Source organism: Ursus arctos, unplaced genomic scaffold, assembly GCF_023065955.2.
Source record: "Ursus arctos isolate Adak ecotype North America unplaced genomic scaffold, UrsArc2.0 scaffold_17, whole genome shotgun sequence".
NCBI lineage: Eukaryota > Metazoa > Chordata > Mammalia > Carnivora > Ursidae > Ursus > Ursus arctos.
The window spans coordinates 16089558-16104508 of NW_026622841.1; the positions used below are offsets into that span (position 1 = coordinate 16089558).

The 14951-nt window shown below is 49.7% G+C and overlaps 1 protein-coding gene across 1 annotated transcript in view; it reads right to left on the reverse strand.

Moving 5' to 3' along the window:
• LOC123000887 (O-acyltransferase like protein-like) overlaps positions 1-13697 on the reverse strand; it is a 40706-nt gene extending 27009 nt beyond the window's left edge. Inside the window, exons 1-5 of the mRNA XM_044383055.3 lie at positions 13572-13697; positions 12768-12976; positions 8555-8734; positions 7671-7773; positions 1098-1199 (exon numbers count right to left, since the gene is read on the reverse strand). Coding sequence (XP_044238990.3) covers positions 1098-1199; positions 7671-7773; positions 8555-8720 — 371 coding nt within the window. The 5' untranslated portion in view covers positions 8721-8734; positions 12768-12976; positions 13572-13697. The remainder of the gene's footprint in view (positions 1-1097; positions 1200-7670; positions 7774-8554; positions 8735-12767; positions 12977-13571) is intronic.
• Positions 13698-14951: the final 1254 nt, after the last annotated feature.

Here is a 14951-nt window from a genome sequence, read left to right on the forward strand (position 1 = left end):
CATGGTGGAAAGAAATCAATAGAGGCCTATTCCCTAGCTCAGACTCATTGTTAACCTATTCACCAGAAAAGTTACAAGGTGCAAGTAGCAACAAGAATAATAATGGCAGCTCGTACTTATGAAGGCTTATTACGTGTCACACTTTTCTAGGTTCTTAGCACACGTTCTCTCATTTTATCCTCGCAAGAGTCCAGTGGAGTGAGTGCCACTATTCGTCCCATTTTTGAGATGGGTGAACTCCAGCACAGGAAGGTTGAGACACTTTCTCGGGGTCACACAGCTGGCAGAAGATTGAGCCAGAATGCAAGCCCAGGCAGACCAACTAGAGTCAGATCTACCCACTCCATTTACCAGCCCAGAAGACTATTTCAACACCCCCCTTCCTGTTCCTTGACATGAAATGTAACAAGAGAGGCGTGGGCCCTAAGCAGTGAGAGCTGGCCCAGCTCAGCCAGCAACAAACCATGAGTTAGAGAAGGTACAAGAGGAGTATTGGGTTACCTGAGTTGAGTTTCCTCTTCTCCCCGAGCAGAGTGTGTTTCATTGCTTCACTACCTGTCTGCTATCCCACTGACTCCATACTCCGTCCCAATAGCGTATCCCCTCCTGCCCCAACTGTCCACACATTCGTAAAGAGGACCACGTCCTCCCCGCCTCCCTCTGAGCAGAAGGACCGTTGTTTCAAGCGTCACCTTCCCCTCTCCTCGTTATATCTTATTTTATTTTTATCATTACCCTTAGTACTCTGATTTACAGGACCCAGTTACTACCAATTTATAGGAACCATGGACATTCTCCCTTTGGAGACACATTCCAGGGACACCTGACAGTACATGTATTGAAGCCTGCTGCCCATCAGCTGAGAAATAAGGACGTTTTGCTGGTTTAATATAGTTCACATTCTATTGGGACAAATGCCATGAAAATTGTTATCTTGTAATGGCAACGGCCATTAAGCCAGCAAAAATCAACTTTATAAAGAAAACCCTGTCTCTCAGTTTATTTTTCTTTGAAAATTATTTCAAAGGAGGGCTAAAGACTAAAAAGGAATAAATGATTACACAGCAATAACGAATGAAAAGATGAGACAGCCCTACCTTGTAAAGCGGCTGAGGACGTATCTGAGTATGACACTGAGGGTCGTTCCTTTGTCTGAATTCTGATGTATCTTTAAAAATGACCTCGCACTTAACCAGCCACTGAGAGAGAGAGAGAGAGAGAGAGAGAGAAGACGAGTCACAGGAATGACTTCTCAGTGATACCGTTCATCGGATGATACACTGGGCTGTCTTTATCAGGGTCCGTAAGCGATGCTGCAGTAAGAAGATTATCTCCAACACTAAACAATAATAGTTTTTTTTTTTTGCTTGTGCTGCACGCACACGGCCGGTCGCCTGGAGCTCAGCATCGTTCCCACCAGGAGACCCATGCCGAGGTTACAGCCACTCTCCAAAAGGTCACCAGCGACCATGGCAGAAAACAAAAGGGTGCTGGAGGGCTTCAAACTGACAATTAAATGCTCTAGCCCAGAAGGGACGTGTCTAAAGCTCTCAGCATACCAGCAACACCAGGTACCCCTCGCTGGCCAGACCTAGTTCCTGCCCAACCGCCGCGGGGCCAGGAAGTCACCAAGGGCCTGGAGGGAAGAGAACCAGAAATATTTGGTGAACAGCTCGTTGAGCTACCACATCAGCCTTTTGAAATAATGACGTCCAAAGCCTTCCCCTCTCAGAGAGCCACATCGTTTTCAAAGTACTTTCGCTAATGGTGTTGCTTTTCCTTCTAGATCATTGCCAGACTGCTTTGCAATAAGTGTTTGTTGAGCGAGTGATTGGTGAAAGGGAAGATATTACCACCCCGGCTTACCTAACAGGGACATTGAAGCTCAAAGACTCAGTGGGTTGACCAACATTCTCCACCAACATAACCTGATGATGAATTTGTTACCCAGAATGCTCAGCTAAAGACACAGGCTACGTCTCTGAGTTCTAACTTGACAACAAGCAAGTTTGGGAGTGAGTTTCCTGACCTTCTGACAGGGATGCCAATGATCCTTGTGGGTGTTTCCCTAAGGAACAAATGCATTTCCTATTGCAAAAGAGGGCTGTGTGTGTGTTGGAAGGGATCAGGGAGGGTTAGAGAATGTCTTTGTTCTCTGCCAGCATGAGTTTCTTTTGAAACGCAGCAGGTCGGATTCACTAGGATAGGAACACAATTGATGGAGACATGTAGACAGCAGTGCTGAGATGTGGAGGTAGGACAGCCAATTCTAATCCCGGCCTCCTCTTCATTTCAGGGAAGAATGAATCGGGGTCTGTCTCTGTGGGCGGGCATGCACCATCCCATTCGTCCGGAGGACAAAGAGAAAGGCTGGCAGGGAAACAGGCTGTGAGCAGGAGAAGTCGCTGTCGGATGCTGGGAAGACCCAGAGACCCGACCCCACGGGTGAAGAGCACGGTCCTGTGGTAGAGATGCATGGAGTCAGCCGGAGAGGTAGAAAGCGATCCCCCCAACCGTCCCCAGAGAGAGTCAGGAGTCTTTAGTTTTACTATATAAACATATGAGTGGCGTGGTGGGTACGACACACTTTGGGCCCGAAACAAACATTCTGTTTCAGTTCCGATTCTAACTTTCCTAGCTGGGGGGCGGGGGCACGGGCACGGGCACATTATTTCGTCTCCGCACATCAACTTTCCCAGCTGTGAAGGCGGGCATGATATTCGTTGCAACTTCCTAGAATTATAGTGTATGAATAAAAGACTGTAGGCTCCCAGCACGATGGCGATATTTGAATCCCTTAGTATTATTTCCATTGTCCAAATGAAAATTCTATTTAAGAGAATATGTGTACTTTTTTTTTAAGTTTATCTGTTTCAGTCATCTCTACCCCCAACGTGGGGCTCGAACTCACGACCCCGAGATCAAGAGTTACTTGCTAGCGCCCCAACGTGCACTTTCTCAAGTAAACAAAATGAATGCTGGAGGGGAAGAAAACAGTTACCGAGACAGGCAATGAGAAACAGAAGCACACAGAGATAAACAGAAAAGAGAGAGATGTCTTGGTCTCTTAGGCTGGGTCAGGAGTGGCTGGCTTCCACTCCGCCGTCCTCGGCGTCTCACGCCGCGGGGCTCATGCTGCGGTTCTCGGACTTGACCAGGAGGCAGCAGCACCCCAAGGGCTTTTTCCAGCCTGGATGGTATGACTCAGCAGGCCTGGTACGGGGCCCGAGAAGCTGCATTTCTAGCAACCTTCCAGACGAGGCTAGTACAACTGCGTTGGGACTAGACTCTGAGAACCACTGATAAGAGGCCCGCACTCCCCAGGCCCCAGGGCGAGCCTGGGGTCAGACATGTGGTCCTTACAATAAAGGGGCACCTAATTCTCATTTTCTTGGACATTGGAAATTTCATAGCCTTGGCCTGTGTTGTGGGTATCTCAGGGCTGACCCAGTGGCGTCCGCGTTGTCTCAGAGATTTGCACCGATAGTCCAGGCATGACCAGTGGCTTTTCAGGCCTTCATTCTCCCCTCCTGGTGGCAATCCTGCAGCTTGAGTTCTGGCTCCGGTTCCAGCCATCCTGATCGTCCTTGCCAGCCGCCCGCCCACGGCTTGGAGCTCGGCCAATCAGCCCCATCCAGCATTTGGTGTCTTTTTTTTTTTTTTTTTGCTTTGTTCTTACTAGTCCTCTTGCAGGGAACAGAGTTCTGGACTTCGTAATGCTGTCCCCTGGGCAGACCTCCCCACCCAACCGGGGGCTGGCCGAGGTCTCCCGCAGTTGGGCTTTTCCTGCCTGGTTAGTCCCAGTGTGCCCTCTTGGAAAGTCCGGTGCCTAGTGGTTCCCATATCACTAGAGACGGTGGCCTTTGACCCCCGCCTATCTGGGTCACTTGAGTGTCACCCTGGCCATCTCCTAGCATGAGCTGCTGCCCTAGTGACCAGGTCTCAGCTCACTCTGTACCCTACTTTCTCTGCATTCCCCCAAGAAACTGTCATACCAGAGGCTTGAGCTAAAACAATTAAGAAATCATTTCAAAAAAAAAAAAAAAAGAAGAAAGAAATCATTTCAACAACTACTTATCGAGCAATACTATACATGCTTGGTACTGCTTTAAGCATCCGTGACAGCAGGACACAAAACAGAAAAAAGACCTGCCCTGTATTCCAGTGGAGAGACAGAGACAACAAGCACAGAAGAATAAATAAGGGGCATCTCTAGGTATGTTAGATAAAGAGAAAGATAAATCGGGAAAAGGAAGTCCAGAGTGCTGGTGGTGCATTTTAAACAGGGGGGACCAGCAGGGCTGGCGGAGAGGCAGCATTCGAGCAAACGTCTGAAGGAGGAGAGGAAACAAGCCACCGGGGTCTCGGTCTCGGGAAATAAGTGCCGCAGGAAAGGATGGCCCGTCAGCCTCTGTGGCTCCCCCTGTTTGCCAGCAGGTTCTCTCCTGATCTGGTGGTTCGCTGGTGCATACCTTTGGCATTTCACAGACTTTAAAATTTAAAAAACTAAGTGGCACTCTTGAGAAGCTTGCTCCCTCGTCTGGCCAACTCCCATCCCTCCGTCCCCGCGTGGCTTGTCTTTGGTCGTTCCCGGCATATAATGTAGACAGTCTCGGATCTCCTCTCTTACCTGGGACCGACCTGCTCCCGCCGGCCGTGCAGCCCCCAGGCACAGTCTGCAGTCCGCCCCACCTGTCAGGCTGTCACTTCCGCTTCTGCCTCAGTGCTGCCAAACGCAGAGGGCACCTCTTGGCACATTCAGCTCCCAGAGCGTGGGCCCAGCGGTGACGACGCCCTTCCCTCCTCAACCACTTTCTTGTCTTGGCTCTCTGGTCCCTGTGTTGTCCCACCTGTCCTCCCATTTCACTGCTCACTCGTTCTCGGACCCTCGGGGGCTCTCCTTCCTCCCCGATTTCTCCAGCCTGGGGCGCGAGGGAACCTTAGCATGCCCCCTGATCCGTCATTCTGCCCTCCTCCCAGCGGCCTCTGATTCAGCTCCGTGGCCTCCATGCTGCCCGTAACCCAAGGGCTCCAAAGTTCCCATCTCTCGCCTTGACATGTCCACCGAGCTCCAGGCTTCCAGAGCCCAGGCTGACCTCACACCTCCGCATGGGTGTCCACGAGCTCCCTTTATCTTCATGTGGTCAGGACAGTTCGATTTCAACAGAAGGCCTGATTCTCCCTCCAGACCCCTCCAGTCTTTCCACTCAGCGTGCATCACCCCTCTTTTCTTCAGTTACTGAGCCACACCAGAAATCCTTCTCAAGTCCTCTCTTTCTCACACTTCATGTCCGATAAGCAACAGGTCCTGACAATTCCACCTCTAAAGCCCATCTTGAACGTGAGCTTCTCTCTCTGTCCTGCCCACCACCCCACAGGCCCCTCATCGTTTCGCATCCAAAGTACAGCCAAGGGCACCCGATTGTTCTCCCTGCTCCCATCCCTGCCTTCCTTAGTTCTGTTATTAACCAGGACCAGAGTGATCGTTTTTAAAATGTCAGATGAGGGGCACCCGGGTGGCTCAGTCATTAAGTGTCTGCCTTTGGCTCAGGTCCTGATCCCAGGGTCCTGGAATTGAGGCCCGCATTGGGCTCTCTGCTCAGCGGGGAGCCTGCTTCTCCCTCTGCCTGCTGCTCCCCCTGCTCGTGCACTCTCTCTCTCTCAAATAAATAAATCTTTTTTTAAATAATAAAATAAAATAAATAAAATGTCAGATGATATCACTTTTCAAATGAAAGCTATCCAATCACTTCCTGTTTCACCAAGACTGAAGTCCAAATTCCTGAGTCTTGCTACAAGGTCCTCTGTGGTCTGGCCCTGCCTGGCTCGCTGTCTTTCCTCTCCTCCCTGTCTCCCCACCTTCTCTATGCTTGTCTTCGTTCTGCTCCTTTAACAAGGCGCTCTGTCTCTCTCTCTGTCTCTCTCCCTCCCCTTAGCTTTTCTCCACTACTGCCTCCCTTTGCCTGAAGTTTTCCCATCCTGGATTTGTCCCATGGCCGGCTCCTTCTCGCCACTCAGATCCAGCAGCCCCTCAACAGACAAGGCTGCTCCGATGAGTCTAAACAGCTACCTGCTCGCTCTCACAACCACTGTTCTATTCTTTCCTAGTATTTATTACTACCATATTTTTTCTTGTTTATTTGTTTGCTTATTGCTGGACACACACACGCACGCACACACACACTGATGGGAACACCACAAGTAGTCCTTGTTTGTTGTACCCTCAGGGCCTAGAACGATGCCTGGCAAACAGGTGGTCAGTGGACGATGGTTGGACGGATGAATGCCTAGCATTTGATGAAAGCCACTGCCGTCTACTGTCACCATCTCCCTGTGAAGGAAGAGACATTCAACCCAAAAGAGGGAGAGGCGGGTCCGCACAGTGACTGAGAACATGGACTCCAGGGTCTGACTGCCTGGGTTTGGATAGCGGGTCCACACCAGGACTGTCTCCCTCAGGCTCAGTGGTCTTGCCTTTAAAGTAGAGATTTGGTAGTCCAGCCATACAGTGGAATATCACTGGGTCACAAGAAGGAAGGAAGTACTGAATTGTGTCACAACGTGCGTGAGCCTGGGAAACAGCAAGGAGAAGAAGCCAGGTACGTAAAGGCCAGACGCCGTGTGGCCCATTGATACGAAATATCTAAAAGAGGTGAATCCACAGATTCAGAGAGCGGATTTCTAGGAATGGGGGGGTGGGGAGTGGGGAATAACTGCTTCACGGGTGTGACGTCTCCCTTGAAGTGCTGCCCATGTTCTGGAACTGGCTAGAAGCGGTTGGTTGCACAAACCTGGAAACGTACTAAATGCCACTGAACTGCTCACTTGAGGGGCTTAATTTATGTGCATTTCACCTTCGCCACCAAAAAAGAAGAAAATGGGGATTTTACCAGTGGCCCCTGTCGGGGGACATGGTGAGGATGAAGTGGGGTGCTGCTGCGGCTCTGAACACAGTGCCGCCGTTCATCCCACGATTAAGGCAGCGCACCTCTCCGTAGTTCATTTACATAAAGAAAGCGTTACGAAATGTCACACCCTTTTCAGATGTGGTCACATTTCACTTCGGTGAGAACTGGCAACTTTATCACGGATTCGCATCAGTCCGTGGACCAGAATTTGAGAACCACTGAAATAAACAATTTTGATTCAGATAAAATCACCTTTTGTAAAAGAAAGAAAGAAAGAAAGAAAGAAAGAAAGAAAGAAAGAAAGAAAGAAAGGAAGAAAGGAAGAAAGAAAGAAAGAAAAATTTAGAGGGGCGCCTGGGTGGCTCAGTTGGTTAAGCATCTGCCTTCGGCTCAGGTCATGATCCCGGGGTCCTGGGATTGAGCCCTGCATCGAGCTCCCTGCTCAGTGGGGAGCCTGCTTCTCCTTTTGCCCCTCCCCTCTGCTCATGCTCTTTCTCACTCTTTCTCTCTCTCTCTCATAAATTAATAAAATCTTAAAAAAATTTTCGAGAGCCACCCTAACTCATTTAACAAACTGAAGATACAAAAGCGAGGAGCTGATGACAAGAGTACTACTTACAGTAGGACAGAAGCAAAGGCCAGGTGAGTAAATAAGTGTGAGCCATTCACTTTTTCTCACTAAAGTGGTGATGGCATCACACACACGCACATCTCCCCAGACAAACAGCAACATGTACAACAGCAGGGAAAACACCGTATTACCTGACCAGGAAGAATGTGTCAACCCCAAGATAGAACGGGCCGCTCCGAGAGTAAAGGTACAGTGGGTTTTTAAGCACTCTGGTTTTCCACTCGAGCACGTTATCTGCAACAAACCGGAAAACGATATCTTTTTGTTTCCCGGAAGAAAGTCACGTGATATATGTTTTCAGAACAAGCAAGAGAGACACCTTCAACTTTCATAGCATCAGGAGGATCTCGTGCAGCCCCACAACTTGCGAGGGGACAGGAGCTTGGCATGAGAAGTGGTGACAGAGGCACTTAAAGGGCCTACCATGGCATGGTACCAAGGCTTTGAGCTGCTTCCTGCTCTCCCAGGGCCCACGGCTCAGGGCACACAGCATCACCCCGCCACGGGCTGCTGCAGATCGCCTGGGATCTGTAGCAATCTGGCCCCTCCCCTCAACTCTGCCCCACGTGTTGGCCCCACTTATAAAGGGCTGCTCCTTCTGGCGGTGCTTCGGGAGCGAGGCAACAGACAGCGGGCCGGGAAACACTTTAACACCAGTGCACAATATTTATTTATGCTTGGCTATTTTTCCAGGTGAAAGAAACATCAGTTTCTGGATTCATCAATCATTACTAGAAGGAATCCAGCCCTTTGGACAAGGAGTATGCAATCCTCAGATACCGCTGTTCACCTGTTCGTCAGAGGCCTGACTCACACCCAGGAGGAGGTAAAGCGACCACCGGGCACTGGCCTGGGAAACTCACTGGGGGGCAGTCATGGCTGTGGCTCTAAGACAGGAGGAAGGCTGCTCGTGGGGAAGGCTGCAGCCTCCGCACCCCCTGACCCAACAGGCTCCCCGCACAGGAAAGCGTCTCTCTTCCTCGACTGCTCCTAGAGACTCATCGGTGCCTCTCACCCAAAGACAGCCATGCAGTCATCTGGCTGGTGTGCCCCGACATGATCCAGAGGAGACTCAGAACTCGGACGCCGTTCAGCACAGAGCACGAGCTTCCTGGCGTCTCTCTCGTCCAGAGGGCCGGCATGTTCTTCTGCCAAGAAAAGCATTTCAGAGCATGCTCCATGGCTCCTAGAAATCCTGGACAAGAGCACAGGTGTTACCGTCCACCCTGAAAGCCAGATCAGGCCACACGCTGCCCCACAGACAAGAGTCAAAACACACACACCGGTGATCTTGGTTGTCACACAGACACTCCTTGGCTGTGACCCCGGACTGCTCAACCCAGTTCTCCACGGTCCCCTCTTGATCTATCTGTGCACCTTCGGATGGGGTCGCCCTCCCCCGTAAACCTTGACTTGCGCTAACATGCTGGACCTGCGGTCGGCGCCCACACTGCCATGCACTTAATACGCTGCCCCAGCCCACCCCCTGCCCCCAGCCCTGTTTTACAAAGGGGAGGGGGACTTAGACATCATTCACAAAGGACATGCTCCATAAAGCCAGCATTCCACTTGGAATAGCATTCCTTCTGTCCTCCCAAGAATGAACTACTTGCCAACAACATCCCTACCTGTCAAGTACAGGGATGATAACAGAGGGGCACACAGCACAGCAGCCAGGGGCGCTGGCCTTATAGTTAGCTGCTCCTGGCTCTGAACCTGGCTGTCCTCTGGTAGACGCTCTGTAACCTCTGGCAAGTGAGTCAACCTCTCTGTGCCTATGTCTCCACATCTACGAAATGGGAATCAAAGTAGATCTTACAATTTTAGGATTATCACGAAGAACAAATGAGATGGCATCAGAGCTGCTGTGTTGACTAAGTTAAGTCCTATTGCTTTAATCCCTTCCACTTCACTTATTCTTCTAATTTTTAAAAAATTTTAATTGGACTCACTGAGATTAATTCCAAATAGCTGGAATTGTGAACCAGGAACCTCCAAAGAAAGGCTCAAGCCATTCCAAGGGACTCCTGTTTTCTCTCGGATGTGGCTTGGTGCTTAAACGTCGCAGGTGCAACGTGGCAGAATTGAGACTTATTTACAACTGAGATCTGGCTTATAACCAGCAGCTGGAAATCTAAATCAATTTCTTAAATGGGAAAATGTAATTGCCAAACTTTCTGAGGCTGCAGCTGTAAATACGAGGTTTTCCCCCGGGGTCAGTCTCCAATGGGCCTGCCTGAAGGCACGGAGCTCACCCTGTCAGACAGACAGATTTTCACTCACCAGCACTTGGCACGGCACGATCAGCCGTGTCCTAGCCCTGAGTCCCGGCTCCCCTCGGCTCCTGAGAAGCCACGTGCCACATGGAGAGATGCGGCCCCTGGCTCTGCCCAGGTCCCCCCACTCTTCCACCTCTCAGGACCTCTTCCCTCACTTTTAAGCTGAGCACGCTTTTTGGCCGGGCTCCTGGGAACATTTGAGCCCGTTTGTCAAACATCTGGCCTGATGCCTACCTTGGCAAGTGAGTACTGAATATATTTTGCTACCATTTCATTTTTTTTCCATCTAAATTCTACTTGTGGGTGAACTTAACTAGTAGCAGCTTCTCATACCATCAGAAAATAACTGGTCTATGGGGAGGACAGCCTCTCTGAGCCTCCTGTACTCATTTGTAAATGGAAAGGAGAAGCTGAAGGAGCATGGGAGGATCAGCTGAAATGACGCATGCGGTCAGTGGTTCTCCAAGTTCGGGGTCCCCAGTCCAGCATTTTCAGCATCGCCTAGGAACCTGTTAGAATGGCACAGTCCCAGGCCCCACCCCAGACCTACTGACTCAGAATCTTTGAGGGTCAGGCCCAGCAACCTGGGCTGTGACAAGCCCTCCAGGCGCTTCTGATGCTCACCGAAGTTAGAGAACCACGGGGGAGGGGGGGGGGTGACGGTGCTTTGGAAAATCTTGCGGCCCCTTTGGATTTTCTCAGTGATTATTACTGTGAGCCTGCTTCAAGCGACACACCACAGATGAAGAGCCTTGACTTCCAGGGGCTGAAATTCACACCTATTTAATTCATGGAAAATTCCTCAAACACAGGCTCGTATTTTTCTCATCTAAGTAGGAAAGGACAGGCTCATGTAACAGGAAACCGCTCTGAGCGAATGCAATGATTATGTGGAGGATAAAGATCCAGGAATCTGAAATACCCAATTTGGCTTTAAACTTCTAGAAGACACGGTAGTCTTATGTTGATTTGACTCGCTGCTGAGTATAAAAGTGGAGAGGAAAAAGATGTTGATCCTGGGGCTCTCTCCATCTCGACTTTTGTTTCCAACCATTCAGGATGTGATATTTTACTCTGATGGCATTAAATACAAAAAAATTGCTACAGCAACAGAACACGGAAACCGCCCCCCATATATCTTTTGAAGGCACACTCAAGCGTAGCTGCTGAAAAAGCTAACATAACCTTCATATCCCGATCATAGAGAGTCCTATTTTGGGCTAGAACCCTAACATTTCGGTGGCTCATTGCTGACACCATCCCAGGTGTGTCTGTCTAAAGCCCTGCGATCTGGTCTTAAAACGCCAGGCTCCACGGCTCAGCCTTCCCACTCATGCTAGGCAATAGAGAATTTTGGGGACTGTAGGCTCACCCTCAGTCTGATAACTAGAAGCATGTGGCAGGTGCCTGGAACCCAGCTGACCTCAGCAAGGTCAGTGTTAGTGAGAGGACTTGGCCAACTGAAGCTGCTCCCCTTCCCCCGCTCTGGCTTCAGGGTAGAGAATTAGGAAAAGAGCAACGAATCAGGAGGAGGACGGTTCACATTATCTCATTTAATTCCTTTGACAAATCCCATTGTATGCCCCCATTTTACGCATGTGGAGACCGAGTTTTCTAGAAGTCAAACAACCTGACCAAGGGCAGAGTTAGAAACCGAGGCAGGTTTGATCGACAATCGCTAAGCATGGGCTCTTTCTGCCATGCCCATGGAACCTTCCACGTGGCAGCTGGGGAGCTGAGTTCTTGAACCACGTCACATGAGGAGACACTGAGGGGCTCTGAGACTTGGGGGAGCCCATCATAATTGTCCCCAGTATCTGATGTGGAATAGAAACAAGGCTAAGTCAAAGGGCCAAACGAGGGCCTGTGAGTAGAAATTACAGAGCAGCAGGGACTGACTCCGTGCAGGGGCCTAACAATGAACGCTTCCCACGATGACAATGCGTGTTGAGGCACCGCCGGGCCAGCGGGCGCCTTCTGACTTGGGAGGGAGGGCAAGCATTCTCAGCTCTTCTGTCCCATTATCCTGACACACACAGGCTTTGTGTTGCTTTCCTTGCTGTTGGGAGTTTGTGGTGGTGTAACATTTGTTTTGGGGTTTGCCTGAAGATCCAAACAGGGTCGGATAAAATCATCACCGTGCCCTCCACAGTGGACCTAGTCCCCAAAGCTACCTGATCACGTACTCAGAATCTTTTGGCCCATTCATTGAAATTGTGTCTTATTTTTATCCCCTTAGTTGGCAGAAGGGAAGGTCAATGATGTGCACCTGCTGGACACGATTGCCCACATTCTACAGGTGTTTGCACAAGGATGCTATTCTTGTTTCAGAGTCTGCGTGTGTGTGTGTGTGTGTGTGTGTGTGTGTGTGTGTGTGTGGTCTTTGCCTTGCCATATGGGCGGGCGGAAATGAAGGAAACGCTCCTGATTTTTCACTGACACGCAACACAAGGTGACTGACCGCGAACTGCCATCCCGCTCTCCCTTCACGGAGGAGGTTATCCAGCTCGGGCTCAGCCGCCCTCCGCCAGCCTTTAACCAGCCGCGCTCTTACCCCCCGGCTTCGATCTGTACATAAATCCTTCACCTTAGCCATGCCAGGAGGGTTCTGTGAGTCATCTGCGTAGCCGTGACACTGAAAATAGACACTGGGGTCATGGAATTGTTCTCTAAAGGATTACTCCACTGAAACCCAAGCTCTGTTCTGACCGAGTCACTGGGTAGCACAAAGACACACTGGAGAATTGTACCCGAGAAAGAAAGCAGCGTTTTCAGCGACCTCGCCTCAACACTCTGATAGCGCACAAACACCGAATTGTAAAGAGCAGGGACCCAGCCTCACGCTGGCATTTACCAGCCGCGGGGCGTTCACCAGACTGGATTTATTTTCCAGCTGCCACTCATCTAAGTCGCCTCTCGTGAGTGGTCATAGTTTCTTAAAATGCCTACTTTTTCCTCTGCTCGGGGCTCCTGATAGCGAGAGATGGGCTGGGCAACCCGGTCTGCTGCTCGGTTCACTCCTCTGCGTCTCTCTCAAAGGCAGACTCCCGTCGGTGGCCGGAGGCGCGGCTGGCGCCCTGCCGTCGGACCCCGTCTCCCTGACTGCCACGTAGACAGTCCCGGCCAGGGGCAGGGAGACGCCCAGCAAGGTGAGGCACCTGCAGGGAAAAGACAGGTGTGACCAAGCCTCTCACACCAACGCCACGGGCACATCAGAGAAAACAGCCCAGTGAAAAACAAACCACTCAAGCCCCCGACTAAAATACAGATAAATACCTAACAGTTTTAAGGGGTGGGAGTGGCGTTCTCAAATAAAGAATGAAAGCAATGATAAAGTCAAAGATGAATGGATTTCACTAAATTCCTTATTATAATTGTAAAAAAACAAAAAACAAAACAAAAAAAAAAACATAAACAAAAGCAACCCAAACACTGAGGAAGATACTTGTAGCTGATACGACTAAGGATTCGTATCTTTCATCTACATTACATAGTTTCAAAATCAGTAAGAACCCAACTCGCTCACAGAGATGTAGAAACAGGAGTGAAAAGTAGGAATAGCAGAAAAAGTTGCGGGAAACAACTCCTTGTTACTAAGTTTTTTAAAATGTTCATTAAACCAATGTATGTAATCTATCAAACTAGTACTAGTTTTTATAAAGCTCGCCTTTGATGCGGGTGACGGGGTGCTACAGACATGGACATCTGGGGGGTGGCGGTTATATAAGTGAGGTTTTCAGGAAAGCCTCTTACCAACAATTCCAGCTACAGGCCAGCAATTCTATTAGTTTGTCCCGAGGACCAATGCATGATGCAAAGAAAAAGTAACAGGCGGGAATGCTGAGGGCTTTGTGGGAGAAGCCATGCCTCAGAGAGAAGAAATTCATCTTCAGAAGAGCATGACAGGAACAGGACTATTTTGGGACAGGATACATTTCTCAGTGACTCTGAAACTCAGTCACATGTGGGTGTGGCCAGCCTTCCTCTTGGACACTTCCGAACGTTCTCATTTAAGGTACAGGGCGATCTCCCGTGGAGCATTGGCCAGACATCACTCAGGAATGAAAATTAAACGACTATGCACCGTTGGTGAGTGGAAGCTGATAACACAGCCCCGACATACACATCCCAACCCGGGACCTCAGATGCCCATACTCACAGACACATGGCAACAAAGGTGTCGAAGGGGAACATTCCAGCAGCGCATCTAGCCACACCCACGTCCGATGAGGAGGAATTCATTGTAAAGAGAGAGAGGGAAGGGGCCAAAAAGGAAGTATTTCTGAATCTTAAAATATCTACCAAGGGGAAAAAAGAGAGATTGTATTAATAATACTTTATTTTGCCATAAATATACTTTTCCAAGAGCTTTCATATCTATTATTTCAAAACAAAACTTTGACATTAAAAAGGGCAGCTGGCTTTTCATATATCTGATGTACAGATGGGGAAAATAAGGCACGAGGATGCTGAGATTCACGGAAGGAGGAACTCAGCCCCTCGCGGTGTGGACCGTGCTCTCCAGACTTCAAAGCCCGCCCAGACTCCCGCATCCTCTCCCGGCACAGCGCTGGGAAGGACAATCCTAAAAGGTGCCATTGATCTCAAATCTGTTTGCAAACAGGTTCCCCACAAGAGAGAGAGAGAAATGCAATGTGAGATGAAAAAATACAACGGAAGCCCACAGGCTGGGGAAAGGTGCAGTCTAAAATGGAAACTCAGAAGCACCGACTCAGGGCACAGCTAATGGTCATTGCAAGGAGTTAGTCGGGATATTAGTGGCAAGATGAGGGCCGTGGTCCTGAACTTTCGAGTGCCCCAGAATTACCTGGAGGGTTTCGCCACAGATTGCTCCCTGCTCCCCTTCCTGAGGGCTGATGCCGTAGGTCTGGGGCAGGGGGACCTGAGAATTCACACTTCTAACAAGAAACCAGGTGCTCGTGCTGTCAATCAGGACACACACTGAGAACCACAGGACAAGGGAGCTTCCAAAACTTCAGCAGACATTGGCGGACACAGTACGTTTTCATTAAATAGCAACGGCCATAATAAATACCAAAAAAATAAAATATTACGTGCCCATTAGGTATGAGACATATTTTGATCATTCTCTTTAATCCATCAACAACCTAC